Genomic DNA, 15,415 nt, shown 5'->3' with positions numbered 1-15,415 from the left:
ATCACCAAAGTGATTACAATTCATCCTGTGGGGCACATTAATGGTTGTGACAAATTTCATGGAAATCCATCCAATTAAAATCCACCAACGTCATTAGGGTTCATCCTCTAAACATCATGGATGTCTGTACCAAATTTCATGGCAATTCATCCAATAGCTGAGATATTTCAGTCTGAAATAAAGCAGAAAACAGTTCTTTTGTAACTCCAAACTCTTAAAGGAAGGACAAAACCTTACTTTTGTATGACATCATGAACTCTCTGACTTTATACCACCTTGTGAACCCTGGTAGATTTATTTACTAAGCCTGTTTGGCATGTTGTGTCTACACAGAGCATCTGCAGCCTCCAGAGACATCATATTGACTCCTGAAATTCATTTTGACGTTCAGCACTGCCTTGTATTGAACGTTAGTCCCAGTGATGCACAATGAGGTTTGTCAATCTGACAAAGGGAGGAGAGAAAAGAAAGAGTGGGGGTTGATGTACTGTAGGTGAACTCTGGCACACACTCTCTTTGTGGTTTGTTTTTCACATTTACCCACTTGACTCTTGGCTGCAAAAACTCCCCAACTCAGCAGCCAGCTGCACAGCTTTGTCTGCTAATTATCTAGTCAAGAAGTAATCTATTCTGTTGTCTAAATGGAATCATACGAGGAATGGCTTTGACACACACAATACATGTCCTCAGATTTAAACCATATTTAAGGGGGCATAGTTACATGTACGCAGTTGTAATTGTGGCCTTCACACATTTAGGGCTTAAAGAGTCACGTTTTTGGTCTTGACTTGATGGAATTTGCATTAATCACTAGGTTTGATGTCTGCGCCAAATGACATTTTTGCAGAAAGCTTCAAGCATCTGCGTCTCACCCTAAATCCCCCTGTACGTGACTCCTGAAATTCAATGTGTATTCTGGAACTCATGCATTACTTCCAGCTGCCCTACTGTCCATCTCACACGGACGTACTACTTCTAAACAGCAGACCATCTCCAAATTCAGCATCGAGGTGGGATGCCTGTTTTTCCGCGGGTGTCCAAGCAGCTCCCTAACCCCCCCCCCCCGTGCTTCAAACAGGAGCGGGAAAGAGAAGTGCGTGTCGGCTTGTTGACTGTGACAAACATACACAGGGGTCAACCACCATGACAGTGTGGGGTGGGGTCTCTGAGGAACCAGAGACTGTGACTAAAGACACAAGATGGTCCATAGCTCACTGATTGACCTTAAAAGACGATATGGCTTGTTGGGTCTCAACAACACTTTTACCTAACCAGCAAAGAACCACTGGAACAATATAATTACCCCATCGAGACCAGAACCTGACGATCAATTTAACAAAGACCAAACTGATTATGAACCATGACCTAACCATTATCATTAGTTAGTTTCAATCAAAGCCTGTTACATAATGTAAACTGTGTTGGGCTTCATTGGTGGGGCATACTGATGCCTTTACCAGGGTTTCCGTTGGGTCTTAAAAAGTCTAAAATTTCAAAATCAACATTTTAGGCCTTAAAAAGTCTAAAATCCACTAAAGTATTGTATTCTAGGTCTTAAATAATTTTAAACAGGTCTTCATTTTTTCTTTATTCTGTCGTGTTGTAGTTCTTTCTTTTGCTAGTCCAAATATAATTTGCTGTATTATGACTACAAATGAAACCAACATGCAACTTATTTTGAAGCCAATCAGCTTTCGTGTTATTGGTCTCTTTCGGGTTGTACCACAGACATAAAACGGATTTTATTTGTTTAAATTTAATTCATAATGGTCTTAAAAAGGTCTTAAAAAGTCGTGGGGAAAATCTGCAGACAACCCTGCTTTACAGTACTCATGTTGTAAGGACATAAGTCACACAGTCACATTGTGGGGACTCATCTCACCTTTTGGAACAAACAGCGTTAAGGGGTTAAAGGTCCCATCTTATTTTCATTTTCAGGGTAAGGGTATGGTGAATGTCAGGGTAAGTCTCTAGAAACAAGTTTGTGTGTGTGTTTGTGTGTGTGTGTGTGTGTGTGTGTGTGTGTGTGTGTGTGTGTGTGTGAAATCAGCCACTGAAACATGTGGTGGGCCTCTGGGAATGTGCATCCATGCAGAACAGGAGCAGCTTCAACGTTACTTAATTAAAAGCCTGTTTAAGTTCTATTCTTCTTTTCTGTTATCTCGTTTATCGGAGGGCATTTTTTTTAAATGTCAAACTGTAAATTTTTAAACATCAATGAGAAAGCAATGCTGTGCTTGTTATAGGTCTTCTCCATCAACAAAAGAGTAATTTAGTCACAGGAAATAGTGAAAAGGTCATAAAGCATAACTCCTTTAAACTTCCATGCTGTGAATGGTGGTAGTTTTTAATGAGTTGGTGTTACAGAGCATGTGGTTTTCTATGATTACTCATCTATGGTATCTATGGTATCTCATCTATCTATGGTATCTGTGGTTAATGAGGACATATATTTCAGATGTTTTGAGGAGAAAAAATCAAATGGAAAATGTATGTAAACAACAACGACTATACTACACTATACTGCCCTGACAAACAAATGAAGACATAACTGTCTGTGTTTTGGTATGACCTGGATTCCCTGATGTACAGTAGCGAGGAAACAGCAGGCCCTTGAACAGGAGGTTACACAAGCATCCGTGTGGCGCCACACGCTCCCTACACCTTCCAGCGCTTTTATTTTCCTGTTTTTATGTACTAAAAAGGACAGGGACATGCTGTACACAGATGACCACACAACTACCCCTGTCATCAAGCACATAAACACTTACTCTGGCCTTTCCATCACCTTTGTCCTTTTCTTTTATCTTTTATGAATTTGTCACTCACTCACTCACTCACTCCCTCACTCACTCCCTCACTTACTCACTCGCTCGCTCACTCGCTCACTCGCTCACTCACTCACAGCATCCTCGCCTTCCAGGGGAACAATAGCCGACAGACGGAGACCGTGAGGAATGTGACTGTTTTCTGGGGCCGACCATCTTAAAAAAAGCCAGGAATGCTGGGAAAACGCATCAAATCACCTTACCCTTGCCTTCCATTGTCACGGTCTTGGCCAAATACAGGAGTGTGTTAGTGCCATAGGGGCATCATGACTCAGTCGGTGTGTGTCAGACTGCTCCTCAGCCTCATCAGACAGGAAGTTGTACCTAGCGATGTGCTAAAAACACAGGAAGTCGATATCAACATGCCTGGAATTCCAGCATTGTGTTCTCTCTACAGAGACAAGAAAGAATTGTGCATCGCTTATGCACATTATGTTCATGATATAAATGTGTTACAGCAATACCGCATTGCAACCTACAAACATGCATGTACGCCACACACTCACACAACCCTGAATACTCCGCACAGCCCTGTCAGGCTAGACAGATGTGCAGATAAACAGAGCAATAAATTAGATTAGGTACAATGTGAATGTGTGTGTGTGCGTGTGCATGTGAGTGAGAGAAAGAGGGTCTAGCTATACACAGTTCTGCATTCGCAGTGACAACCACCTTCTGATCTGGAAGTCAGCTGCCAAATTACTACGTCTAACCTGAAAATGTTACACCTGTAACAAATAAAGACACACAGGTCGTATGTTGTATGTTTGTATGTATGTATAATATATAACGAGTCAGGAATAAATCTATACACTAACTCATGTGATTTCAATTTTGCATATTTAAACATATTAATTTGTAGATTTGATACTACAAATATCACATCTGAAGTCTTAGAATATTATTTTGTCATCTGTGGTCATTTCCCCTTTTAGGAGTTAGGAGAGATGTTTGTGTACATTTTGAAGTTGTTACATTATTCAGCATGTCAGTTGCTACAGGCTTTAATATCTCATGTTTTCTTTTAATCTTAAGTGGAATAATATGAATACATATTAATAGCAGACAGTATACCTTCATTGATTCAGTGGGCAAAGTAATTAAAAGAAAACCTGTATGTATAGAGCATTACAATTCAACAGCACCACAAACTACATCCTCCAAAATGACAGTGAAGTTGAATTAACACCTCTTTAAAACAGTTTCAACAAAAACGGAACAATACAATCTTCATGAAGGTAGAATGTATTGCAGGACTGTTGTATCAGACTACCTTAGCTTTAGCTAGGTGTACCTAATAAACTGCCAACTGAGTGAATGTTGCGCAGTTTGCCAGCCAGCCTGAAAACTTTAAACCCAGAACTTTTAAATGTTTGTGGGGATGAGTGTGTAAGCCATTAAAAAAAACACACACACACAGTACATTTTACAAGTTTAAATGATCACAATACAAAAGTGCAGCAAACTTACATTATTTTATAACTGCAAGAAGGTGGCCCTTAAAGGTAGCTTCGACAATACAGTATTTTCACTAGCTTGTTATTTCATTGCAAACGTCTCTGTAGTACCTAAGTAAAAACTTCCAAACAATAACAGTGCCAAGAAACATAGCAGTATTAGCACATCAGCATGTAGATAGCATACTGTATATACTGTATATACATTCAGCAACACATAGGCTTCAACATTGACAACAAGGTCCTAATTCACACCTTTGTGCAAACATGCATACATGACCGCAGCGAACATGCCAGTCAATACAAATTACACATTTTTCCCATGAGTGCAGTTGACATAGTTCTGCTTTTTACCTCTTTTGTGAGAGAGACAGAGCCTTAAGGAAGTAATGAAAACTACATTTCTACACACCTAAGAATCTGTCCTTAGACATGTACATTATGTGTGTTAACGCCTTTACATGCTTGGAAATATATACATGGAAGTAAATAATTACTTTTCTGAGAATCTCTCTAAGCATAGAATATAACAATCAAGCAGAGCTGTTGATTTATATTATATAAGATTTCAAGGTGCTCTTGTTATTTCATTCCACCCTGGAATGTGTGAGGAAGTTTCCAAAAAGACAGAATTATTTTGTTTGCCATACTGAAGTCCATCCCTTAGATTTACTTGCCCTCACAGGCTCAGCTCACTACTGCCCTCCATTGGTCAGACATCCAACCTGATGTTGGTCTGATAAGACATAGAACCAAGCAAAATGGGTCCTTTCAAATGTGTCAAAACCTATTTATTATTACACACGATTGCATCTTTTCCAAATGGAAGCAGATGTAGCTTAACATAAAGTCGAAAGTTTATAAAAAAAAAACAAGAAATCACTGATTATTATTGTTAAATAATTATTATATCTGCTGAGAAAGCCTTATAAGGTCCTCCTTGATGTGCTCTTCCCTTGTATGCTGCAGGTCATGCTGTGACGCTCTCATGAAAGCTGCGGGGAGGTGGCAGTACCCAGAGGGCTGTGCGGTGCTCCCTTGAGGCCAGGGAGTGAAAAGTCCGGCGGGCTCGCTGAGGCCTGGCTGGCCGTCCATCTTATCGGGACACTGTTGGTCTTGCTCGGCGCTGTTGTGCCTGTGCGTGTTTGTGTTGGCGTCGCTGTGAGATATGAGATCCTGTGTGGACCTGGAGACACTGCGGTTGGGCAGACACACATAACCTTCCCCGTAAAGGCTGATATTCACGGGGGAAGGAGATGCTGAGGAATCCGATGGGGTTTCTTGTTCTTTCTCCTTGTCTTCACATTTGACATCCGCTGACTTGCAGCTTGGCTCCGATGACTGTCAGAAAGGAACAATGGTGTTCAGTGTGACACTTCATTGCTGCAAACTAATGAATACTATTTCTTTGACAATCTTAGCTTGCTGATTGTCATTTGCTAATCTATAAACTGATATACAGTAGACTTAAGATTCAAAATTGAATACTTTTTTGCCATGCCAACTAAGTTGCTAGAACTTACTTACAAAAAACAAAGCATTCATAGCAGGACACACATGTAGACACATATAGACACAACCCCCCCACCCTTCCTCCCCCACCCACAAATGCATACCATTTATCCCATGATAATTTTTTTTTAGATCAGTATGTGCTCTTCTGAATTGTTTTTGTTCTCACCATACTTCCCTAGCACTCAAGTCATAATATAGCATTTTATCTGACATCATTTCAATTAAAGAAATAGTTTATAATTTGCATTTGAGTGCTTGAGAAATTCTGGATACCTCACAATTGAAACTGGTTGGGAGTAACTGACCTGACAGAAGATGTACGGCCCGCTGAAGCTCATGGAGGACGTGTCAGTGCTTTTAACCTTCTGAGCAGGGCAGAGCGGGCTATCACACTTCCAGCAGCCCTCGTTCTGCTCCAGATAATTATTTTCAGCGTCCTTGGTTGGCCACAGCAAAGCGTTTGAAGAGCTGCAGGAGAGAGAGAGAGAGAGCAGAGAATTGCTAGTAATTGATCCTTTCATGTCTTGCCTGAATGATTACGTCTGTATTCCACACATTCTCCATCTTTTCTTTCATGATAGGACAATTTGTTATCATCATCTGTCTGGTAATGTCGAGTGTGAAACGCATTACCATGTTGACACTTTGTCCAAATGCAGCACTTTGCAGATGGTCGTGCTCTCATTCTGCATGAGAGTCCCGCTGCTGACAGACTGGATCACAAAAAGTACATCAGGGTTTACACATTACAAACTACAATCAGACAAACACACACATGTGCAGAATGCTTTCTTGACACACCAGAAATTGAAATAATTCAATCAAACTGTGGAATTATTCAGTCTCACCTTGAACTCAGACAGGATTTTGCTTTTGCCAGGAGACGGAACTGAGTCCACCCACAGAACTGCCCTCCTGTTTGTTCAAAATATAAAAAAATAGAGTTTTATTAAAGATGAAACATCCTGTAATTCACAACACCTTCTTTGGCATGTAGGTACAGCCTGTTTAATGTGTTTATTTCATTACAAAGCAATACATTTCTATAATGGCAACATCTGTACGTAGCGGTGCAAAGTAATGTGGTATTAGTATTTAAACTTTATATTTCAATGTTTTTGACAGGAAGTGTTAAGGAGGAAGCACAAATGCAGTGTTACGTAAATAAAGTACCTTTGACAAGCTGGAATGGTGCAGTAGAGTGTGAGGAAGACTGCGGCCACAAACACACTGATTATGAAATAGATCTGGGTTGTTAGGGACCAGGTGGCTGTCAGGGGACAGAAAACAGAATTAATGATGATAATGATGATGATCAGTCATGATATGTATTGCGATGATTGTTTTTGGCCCACGTCGTTTACATTTGAATTACCCGGACACTAAAAAATAAAAACACAATTAAAGGATAGAAAGTAATTCCCACAAGAATTAGTGACATCTGTTTCTGTATCATAGGAACAATGTTTAAGGATAAAGAAGGGGGATATTATTTGAGATTTAAGAGGTACATTTATGTTTAAACAACCTCTTTTACTAACTACTCTTAAAAGCATGTGTATTTCAGTTTGTACGGGTGACCTTGTGGAATGGACTAAACAATGAAATTTTACACAGTTCAAAAATAGATTCAAGAAAACATTACTTGACCATTACAGAAAGGGGACCTGCATTAATGGGAATGTACACACAGTGTATAGTTGTATGTTGTTGTATTATTGTACGTTATTGTATGACTTATAATTTTTGTATGCTGTATATGCATAGCTATTTGTTTTTGTTTTTCCTGTAATAATATGATATTGTAAAGTAGGGGCAGGACTTTATAAGCATTATGCTTCTGCCTGCTCCTTCTCGAACTCATCCTTTTTTTGTTTTTTTGACGGAATCGGATTGATTTGTATATGATGTATATGATGATGATGATGTATATGGTGTTTTAGCTTTGTTTTGTTTGATTTTTTTCTCTTTTAAAGTGCGTTGATTGTTCGAGATAAATAAATAAAAACTAAACTGAACTATGTATGTTTGACATCATGTGGAATGTATTGGCATTGGCTATATTTGTGTGCATGCTACTACTGTATATACCCTCATGTGAGGTCCACTCCACAGGATCGGTCCATTCAGAGGGAATTCCGTTATAGTGGGCAGGGACAACCAGCGACCTGACCCTGACCTGGTAGCGCTGGGACGGGACAAGAGAGGCATCCAGGATGCTCAGGGACATGGACCCCGCAGAAATGTTCAGCAGGACAGCAGATCCCTAAAAAAGGAATGCATATAGAATCCATTAAATGGGTTTTCATGGTTAGTATAAAGGGATTGCAATGTAGGCGTACAGTTGGACAGGAGGAAAACACTTTAATAAAAGCTCACCTGATCCTGTGTCCTGTAATACCAGACCTGATAATACAGTCTGAATTCTGAAGCTGTGTTTGGCTCCATCCATTCCACCATCCAGTTGCTGTCTTTCTTCCTCACTTTTACCTGCTGCGGGGGCTTGGGACGAACTGCGCAACAAGAGAGTTTGTCATTTCCCCAATAACATCCTATCTTATTTAGGATATGGGTCTTTCTAGTAACTCTGTGGTTCCAAAAAAATGTCTCCAAATCTAATCTCTAATTGCATAGAAAATAATGTTTCCAAATGTTAGTTACAAGAAAATGTAAGTCATTTCTACTTTAATGGTCTTACATTGAAACGCAACAACTTAAAGATTGTATAAAATAAGATGATATGTACACTTCTTATTCCAAAAAAACAACCCATTTATGTATAGGACATTTGAAATAATTAAAATTGTTGAGAGAGTCCAGCAAGTGTATAAATGCCAAAATTGTCAGACACTAGTCTATTCAGTTTGAGCTTACTATAGACCAGCATGGGGTATAAAGTATGGGTATAATACTGGGTATAGGCGCAAATTTGATCAAAACACATATGGCTCTTTTGGATCTAAATCGTTTCAGTGTGGGGAGGCTATCATTTGGAACAGTTTACCAGATGATACTTTGAATCTATCAGAGTTTTTAAAAACAGGCGTTTTGTTTTTTAGTAAATGGAAAGAGTCTTTGTCTATTTTTTTTTTTTATTTTTTTTGGTGAATATTTGGACAAGTGTGTTTAAGTTGTTTTATGACAACAAAACTAAACCAAAACCATGTTATCTGATTGTATCTTATTGCCTGGTTATAAGCAGAAGGGGATGCAGTAGTGCCCTTCAAACACTAGGTGGGGACACACATTCACATCACAGTTGCTCTGACTGCAAAGCTCCCTGCAGATTTATCGCCCCATTGTGTGCTTTTAATTTGGACACGTTATCTCTCCTAGTTATCGCTCCACTCAGAGTGATAGCGCTGAGATAGCCCCACACACACACACACACACACACACACACACACACCCCCAACACTCTCAATGTCTCCTATAATGCCGTGCCCTCTGTCTCGTGTCCACTCACTGTGTTGGTCGGCCTTAAAACTCTTGGCATTGTGTGCTGGTAGGAGCTCCAGCAGCAGATGTGAAGGCTCTATGTCAGTCAGCGAGCAGCTGTACCTCATCACTGCCCTGCTGAGGTCAGAGCTGATTTTTGGGTTCCCACAGCATCTCTTAGACCTGAAGGCAGGGATTATAAGGAGAGGGTTGAAAAGAATATACCTGGATGCTTTTTTTCAGCCTCATCCAGGTGGTATAGTTGACTTACGGTGCAGTCTGGTTGGGTCGACATGCCAGCTCATAGGTAATGAAGAGATCCACCTCTCTGCTCACCTCCCAGCTACACATCACCTCCTTCTCTCCATCCAGCACACAGTGCAAACTGGGAAACTGCCCAGTGTCTAGAGCCAGAGAGACAAAGAGATAATAACAACAGCTGCAAAATTTCACTTTTCCCATGGAAATTGACAGAGGGAGAAGATTAGAAATGTGAGGAAAAGAGATACGGAGCATGTTCTGTATTAGAAGAAAAGACCATTGTGGGGTAATGTGGTAGCCTACATGAAATATCTGAGCCAAATTGTTTTACTTAGAATTGTCAGCGTTGAAGGTAATTTGTACACATACAGAAAATGATTCACAATTTTGTTAATAGATTAGATTTAAATTTTAAACAATGCTGAATGCTCTCTTTGACTTGCCTTCTTCAGTGTGCCAGGTCACCACGGGACTCCAGTCGCTCCACTGACCCACACTGGCCCGGGCCCTCACCCTGGCTTCATACCTGCGACCCGGAAGCAACAATGGCTTCTCCAGTTTCATACTGGTGTTTGTGACGTCCTCAGACTGTGGACAGAACGAAAAGAGATGTGTGAGTTTGAGTCAATGTCAAAAGTACAGTAGGCTACTTTTTTGTTTCTGCTTCAGTTTGTGGGGATGAAAAGAATTAGGATTAGCAGCTAGCTAAAAGTCAAAAATACCGTTATTGTTTTTAGCCAAACATGTTTTCATGCTAACTGACATGGTGAACATGGTAAATATTACACCTGCTAAACATCAGCATGTTAGCATTATCATTGTGAGCGTATTAGCATGCTGATGTTAGCATTTAGCTAAAGCTTTGTGTCGAACTACAGCCTCACAGAGCTGCTAGCATGGCTGTAGACCCCTGAAATGTGTGCTATTATACATGTTTCTTCTTTCTTTGTTATCAATAATAAATATAAAGCAGAATATTTCAGAACTTGCCATGCCATTCTAAAAAACGTTAGAAACCCACTCCGTGTTTCCCACTAGAGTCTTGTGGTCAAAAGCTGTTGGCGGAGTAACGTTAGCTATTGTACAGTATGTTTGATGCTAACCGTCCAGTTGTCCTGTCTGTCTGTCTTAAAGCTGAGCTGATATGTGAGGTTTTTGTTAAGGGAGGGGGAGGTGGCATAGGGGCTGGACCAACTGAGCCATCTGCCTCCATCACCTCCATCATGTGTGGACAGGTTCACTGGTGGACGTGCTCTCACTGTACAACACAAAAAACAGAGGCAACAGTTAAAGTTATACAAATGATTAGTATTTAAGTATTAAATTGTACTCATAAGCACAATTTATTTCCAGTATTATCTTCACAGTACAAGTGACAGTTATGGTTAACAGATAAACTCACAGTGCTGAGAAAGATCCAGAGGCTTGTGTGGGACAGATGGGCAGAGGCTGAGTGTCTTGTTCTTGAGGAAGAAGCCAGTGTGTTTGATGCCAATGGAAAATGCACGGGTTTCATATCGACAATGGACAGTCCTGTGCTCACTTGCATTTTGTACTTCAGCACCGTGAGGCATACACTGCTCCCTGCAACGACACGGACACAGAGCCGTGGGACAGACATTTACATATCCCCCATAATCCTACATTATATTCTATGTCTCTACAACAGGGGCGTAGCACAAAATTCTGGGCTCTGTAGAAAGGCATTTTCTATGGGCCCCACCCCGCATCCACAGGTATTCATTCTAGCATCTTTTTGGGCCCTCCTCACATGAGGGGCTTGGGTACTCAGTCCCCTTTTGCCCCCCAGTCCGACGCCCCTGTTCTACAAACAGCCACACCCTACCTCGTAGCTAAACATCCTCTTTGTTCCTCCTGCTCTTGTCCTTACCTGTTGTTTTTTGTCTTGAACCAGAGCTGCAGTTTAATGTTTTCATGTTCCCTCCACTTGCAGTAGACATAGGACTCGTAATCGTTATGGCACTGTAAGGATTTCAGCAGTGGAGACACTGTAGGGAGGAAGATGTGATGTTTTCAGGTAATTGGACAATTACTGTGCTAAATGACTCTTAATTTCTATTGTTTTGTGTGGGATTTATACTGTAACCAGTGGTTGACAAATTGTGAGAGTCTTTACCTAAGTATAAGTAGTTATACAACATTATAAAAAAATTACTCAATTACAAGAACAAGTCCTGCATTCAAAATCTTACTCAAGTAAAAGTATAGAAGCATTTGTATATTATATGATTAATGTGTGATGAACAAATTGATTTGCAATGAAAACAGGTTTAAAAATTACTTCAACACACTTTTTCAATTTTCATAAGAAAAGAAAACTTTAAAGACTTTTTTCACTGAACAATTGATCAAATTTTAGAGGTTGATAACATGTTTGGAGAATCATTATTATTTGCATATCTGCAATTTAACTATCTGTCGGATGAAGGTAGTGTAGTAAAAAAAGTACAATATTTCCCTCTGACTTGTGGTGGAGTAGAAGTACTTAGTTACAATCAGTGGTTGATTGTAACTTGTAACCATCCCTTATATTTGTATATCTTTATTTATATATATGATGTATCATTCTTTGCTACCTCCAACTGTGCAATATGTCATCTCTATTCATCCGCACCTTACTCATCTGTATATCTGTGTTTTACTGTCTGTTTATATAAGGTTGTTTATTGTGTAAATACGGTTGTTTTATTACTATTATTATTATAACTAATGATATTCTATTTTTCCATTTCCTATACTTTATGTATATTTTTTCTCCTATGTCTACTTAATGTGTATTTGTGTTATTCTGATGTGTGTAAATTTATTTCTTTGAGCTGTTGTAGCACAGGAATTTTCCCAGTGTGGGATTAATAAAGTCTATCTTATCCTATCCTATCACACAAACAGTACAAAACACATCCCAGAATATACATATTTAGCTGAGCAGTTATCCAATTGATAATCTGAAATATTCAGACTGAAACATTTTCAACAATGAATTCCTGAACAATCCCGATTGTGCCAGGTGAATACTGCGGAGACTTACCGTTCTGTAAGCTGCTGCTCTCGTGGACGGTACAACAGTCTGGATCACAGAAGAGAGCCAGAGGAGGGAGCGTTGACCAAAGCACAACCCAGAAGAGAGGCATCATTCCTGGGGACACACCAGGTAGGAGCCCCTTTTTTTTCTGAGCCGGTCTCTGTAAAAGGTACTGTGTGTTTTCATATCATCCCAAAGTCTGTAGATAAGATAAGAGGTCGGGCATATACAGATAAAGTGAAAGAGATAGAGAGAGCGAGAGAGAGACAGAGAGAGAGAGAGAGAGAGAGAGAGAGAGAGAGAGTTCATTTACTAGAAATAATGAAGAAATGACTCATGACCACACTACCAGTACTCACTTCCGCTTTAAGAGTCTGCTTGTTATGATATATCACCACACATCCGCCTGCCTCTTATCTATTTCTATCACATGTGATAGGTCCTGATAGGAAAAAAAAATACAAATGCTCTCACTGGGCCTTTTTTAATTTTTGGGCGACAGAGTGATCCTCAAACTGACCAGAATCAGTTACAAAAGGCAGTTAACGGAGACTTGTAAATCTTGTAAAGTGCTGATACAACATAGCAGACACAGTACTATGAAAACATTCTCTCAGTTTTGCCCAAATTTCATGGACTACTACATGATTTTAGAATTAAATATTTTGTCCTCGACTGATAGTCTTTTTAAAATTTGTTTTTAAAATAGTATGATACAAATTCTGTTTCCATTTAGTTGTTAGTGTCCAATGTATTCATATTTTAGATTATTGTTTTATTTTTTATTTTTCTTTAACATTTGATTATCTGTACCCAAAAGCACCTGTAAGTGGCCCACTTATTTAAAGTAACTGTGTGGTTTCAAAATGTAAATCCATCCTGCACCCTAAAATAAAAAATAAAAAAATCCATTAAGATTCTTTATCGGGTTCTAATAATCATAATATTAAGTTTAGTTTATTATAGGATCCCCATTAGCTGTGCCCTTAAGCACAGCTTCTCTTCCATTCATTCTGAATGGTTATTGATTATAACTATAAACTGAATACGAAAAGTATTTTAAGAAATGTTGCATACACATTAACTGACATGTTTAGTTCCTTATTTATTTGCCAGCAATCATTTTTCTATTAAATAGCTTTCTAATACAAAATCATTATCTTACAAAGATTTCTAAGTATTTTCAATGTTGATTAGATCCCAAGTGACACAAATAATAAATACATTGAACACAAAATCTTAGTGTGTGTAGAACCTTTTAAGTAAGAATATCTTCAAATAAAGCAAGAAATATGCAATTAAAGAAAGGAGAAATAACATGAAAAGACAACACAGTTAAGAAAATGAAGAAGAATGAAAGAGGGATGTGATCATTTCAGCCCAAAGATAAAAAAAGGGGGATTTGTAAAGGTCTGTCAGGCATAACAGACTCCCTCACTTCTGCCTTTCTAGCTGCTCTTTACAGTAGCAGCTTTGGGGGAAAGCCCCTCCAGGAGAATGTGGAAATCCAACACTGACTTTGAAACCCAAAAATGTGGTGCAGTAGGTCGCACAGCAGCAGGTCTGACAGCGACGCTGACATGAAAAACTATCAGCCTGTTGAAATCAAAGGCAAACTGAAATTAACCCAAATGCAAGCCGATGGAAAACCTGCATACGTAGGCAAATGACAATATGCATAAATCATTTGAGTAGACATGATGAAATATGCTATTACAAAATTACAAAATTGTACGCTGACTTTGGTTTTTGAATGATATGATCAGCTTTTACACGCAAAATAGCTAAATTTCTTCCAGTGTCACTGTGTTACAAAATTCGTTGTGAAAATTCACTGTAATTCAAGTCATGTCTGAATCACAGGATGTCGACATGTCGTCACTCATCCACTCAACACATTTTATCATCAGCTGTAATGAAGAGCTTTGACTTACTCACCTAACCTATCCTTTCACATTAATTATCGTGTCCCGATACCATGATGGCAAATTAGAGCTGAATATCAATACACATGAACTACTTTTATACAGTGATATTTACAGCATACAGGCAATTTCCAGCTGTGAAATCAAACATTAATTTAAAGTCTAAATGTGAGCAATATGACAAAAACTTTAAAAACTTTAAAAACTTTTTAACATTTTAACATTTTAACATTTGTGTCCAGTAAATGATCTTACTTCACATAATGAAGACTGGATTTCCTCTGTCTGTCTGTCTGTCACTGTTGCCGCCTTCTTGTCAGCCGGCTCCTCTTGAACAATGTCGAGAACTCTGTGGGAGTTTCCTCTGTGACTAGTTTCCCTTCTCTGTCCACTGTGACACTTAATGCCATTTTCCTTCTTTGCATGATCAGCTGTTTTAATTTGCTCTTGTAATTGATTGCAAAAACTCAAATTATTTTGGACAACCAGCTGCTATGACGCCAACATAACCTATGTTGGGGTCATCCTAAAGACTACAAAGTGCAAAAATACATGTATATGATGAGAATATTTTGGAATTATTTAGCAGGAGAAAGAACTGCAATTCCAAAGACTTAAAGTGGACCTGTTATGCTATTTTTTTAAGTTCATACTTGTATTTTGTGTTTCTACTTAAACATGTTTACATGCTGTTAATGTTCGAAAAACACTTTATTTTTCTCATACTGCCCATTGCTGCTGCACCTGTATTCACCTTCTGTCTGAGATGCTCTGTTGGAGCGCCTGTCTCTTTAAGCCCCCATCCCGAAAAAACCCAGTCTGCTCTGATTGGTCAGCGTTTCTGCGTTTTCGCATCTGTGCTCTTTGCGCATTTGTACCGGCCGTTGTGGTTGCAGCCAGGGAATGACGGTCATGAAGTACACTGTATACCCAGATTTAGTTGTAATT

At 39.2% G+C, this 15,415-nt stretch overlaps 1 protein-coding gene across 5 annotated transcripts; it reads right to left on the bottom strand.

Annotated features, from left to right (window-relative positions):
• Window positions 1-4,249: 4,249 nt before the first annotated feature.
• Window positions 4,250-14,812, bottom strand: csf2rb (colony stimulating factor 2 receptor subunit beta). 5 transcript variants are annotated; one of them, XM_035996812.1, is made up of 17 exons: window positions 14,723-14,802; window positions 13,981-14,138; window positions 12,902-12,984; window positions 12,549-12,656; window positions 11,391-11,508; window positions 10,902-11,083; window positions 10,603-10,757; window positions 9,943-10,087; window positions 9,510-9,642; window positions 9,267-9,421; window positions 8,180-8,313; window positions 7,892-8,066; window positions 6,974-7,070; window positions 6,649-6,715; window positions 6,434-6,513; window positions 6,106-6,268; window positions 4,250-5,626 (listed from the first exon to the last, which is right to left on the bottom strand). In XM_035996812.1, the coding sequence occupies exons 4-17, from the start codon at window positions 12,652-12,654 to the stop codon at window positions 5,192-5,194; spliced, it is 2,145 nt and encodes a 714-aa protein (XP_035852705.1). In that variant the 5' UTR covers window positions 12,655-12,656; window positions 12,902-12,984; window positions 13,981-14,138; window positions 14,723-14,802; the 3' UTR covers window positions 4,250-5,191. The 5 variants fall into 5 exon arrangements, with proteins under 5 accessions (XP_035852705.1, XP_031176527.1, XP_031176524.1 ...); XM_031320667.2 differs by lacking the exon at window positions 13,981-14,138 and having other exon boundaries at window positions 14,723-14,812; XM_031320664.2 differs by lacking the exons at window positions 12,902-12,984; window positions 13,981-14,138 and having other exon boundaries at window positions 12,549-12,714; window positions 14,723-14,812.
• Window positions 14,813-15,415: the final 603 nt, after the last annotated feature.

Source organism: Sander lucioperca, chromosome 21 (assembly GCF_008315115.2).
Source record: "Sander lucioperca isolate FBNREF2018 chromosome 21, SLUC_FBN_1.2, whole genome shotgun sequence".
NCBI lineage: Eukaryota > Metazoa > Chordata > Actinopteri > Perciformes > Percidae > Sander > Sander lucioperca.
Note: the sequence above shows the minus strand (reverse complement) of the source record. Positions and strands in the feature narration are given on the sequence as shown.

Bases quoted from the DNA above. Each gene is read 5' to 3' on its own strand.
- csf2rb (XM_031320667.2), bottom strand. From the start codon at position 12,654: ATGATGCCTCTCTTCTGGGTTGTGCTTTGGTCAACGCTCCCTCCTCTG. The intron at 8,067-8,179 runs GTGAGCTTTTAT...TTCCTTTTTTAG, and splicing joins ATTACAGGACACAGGATCAG to GGATCTGCTGTCCTGCTGAA. The intron at 6,269-6,433 runs GTAATGCGTTTC...TCTCTCCTGCAG, and splicing joins TTGGACAAAGTGTCAACATG to CTCTTCAAACGCTTTGCTGT.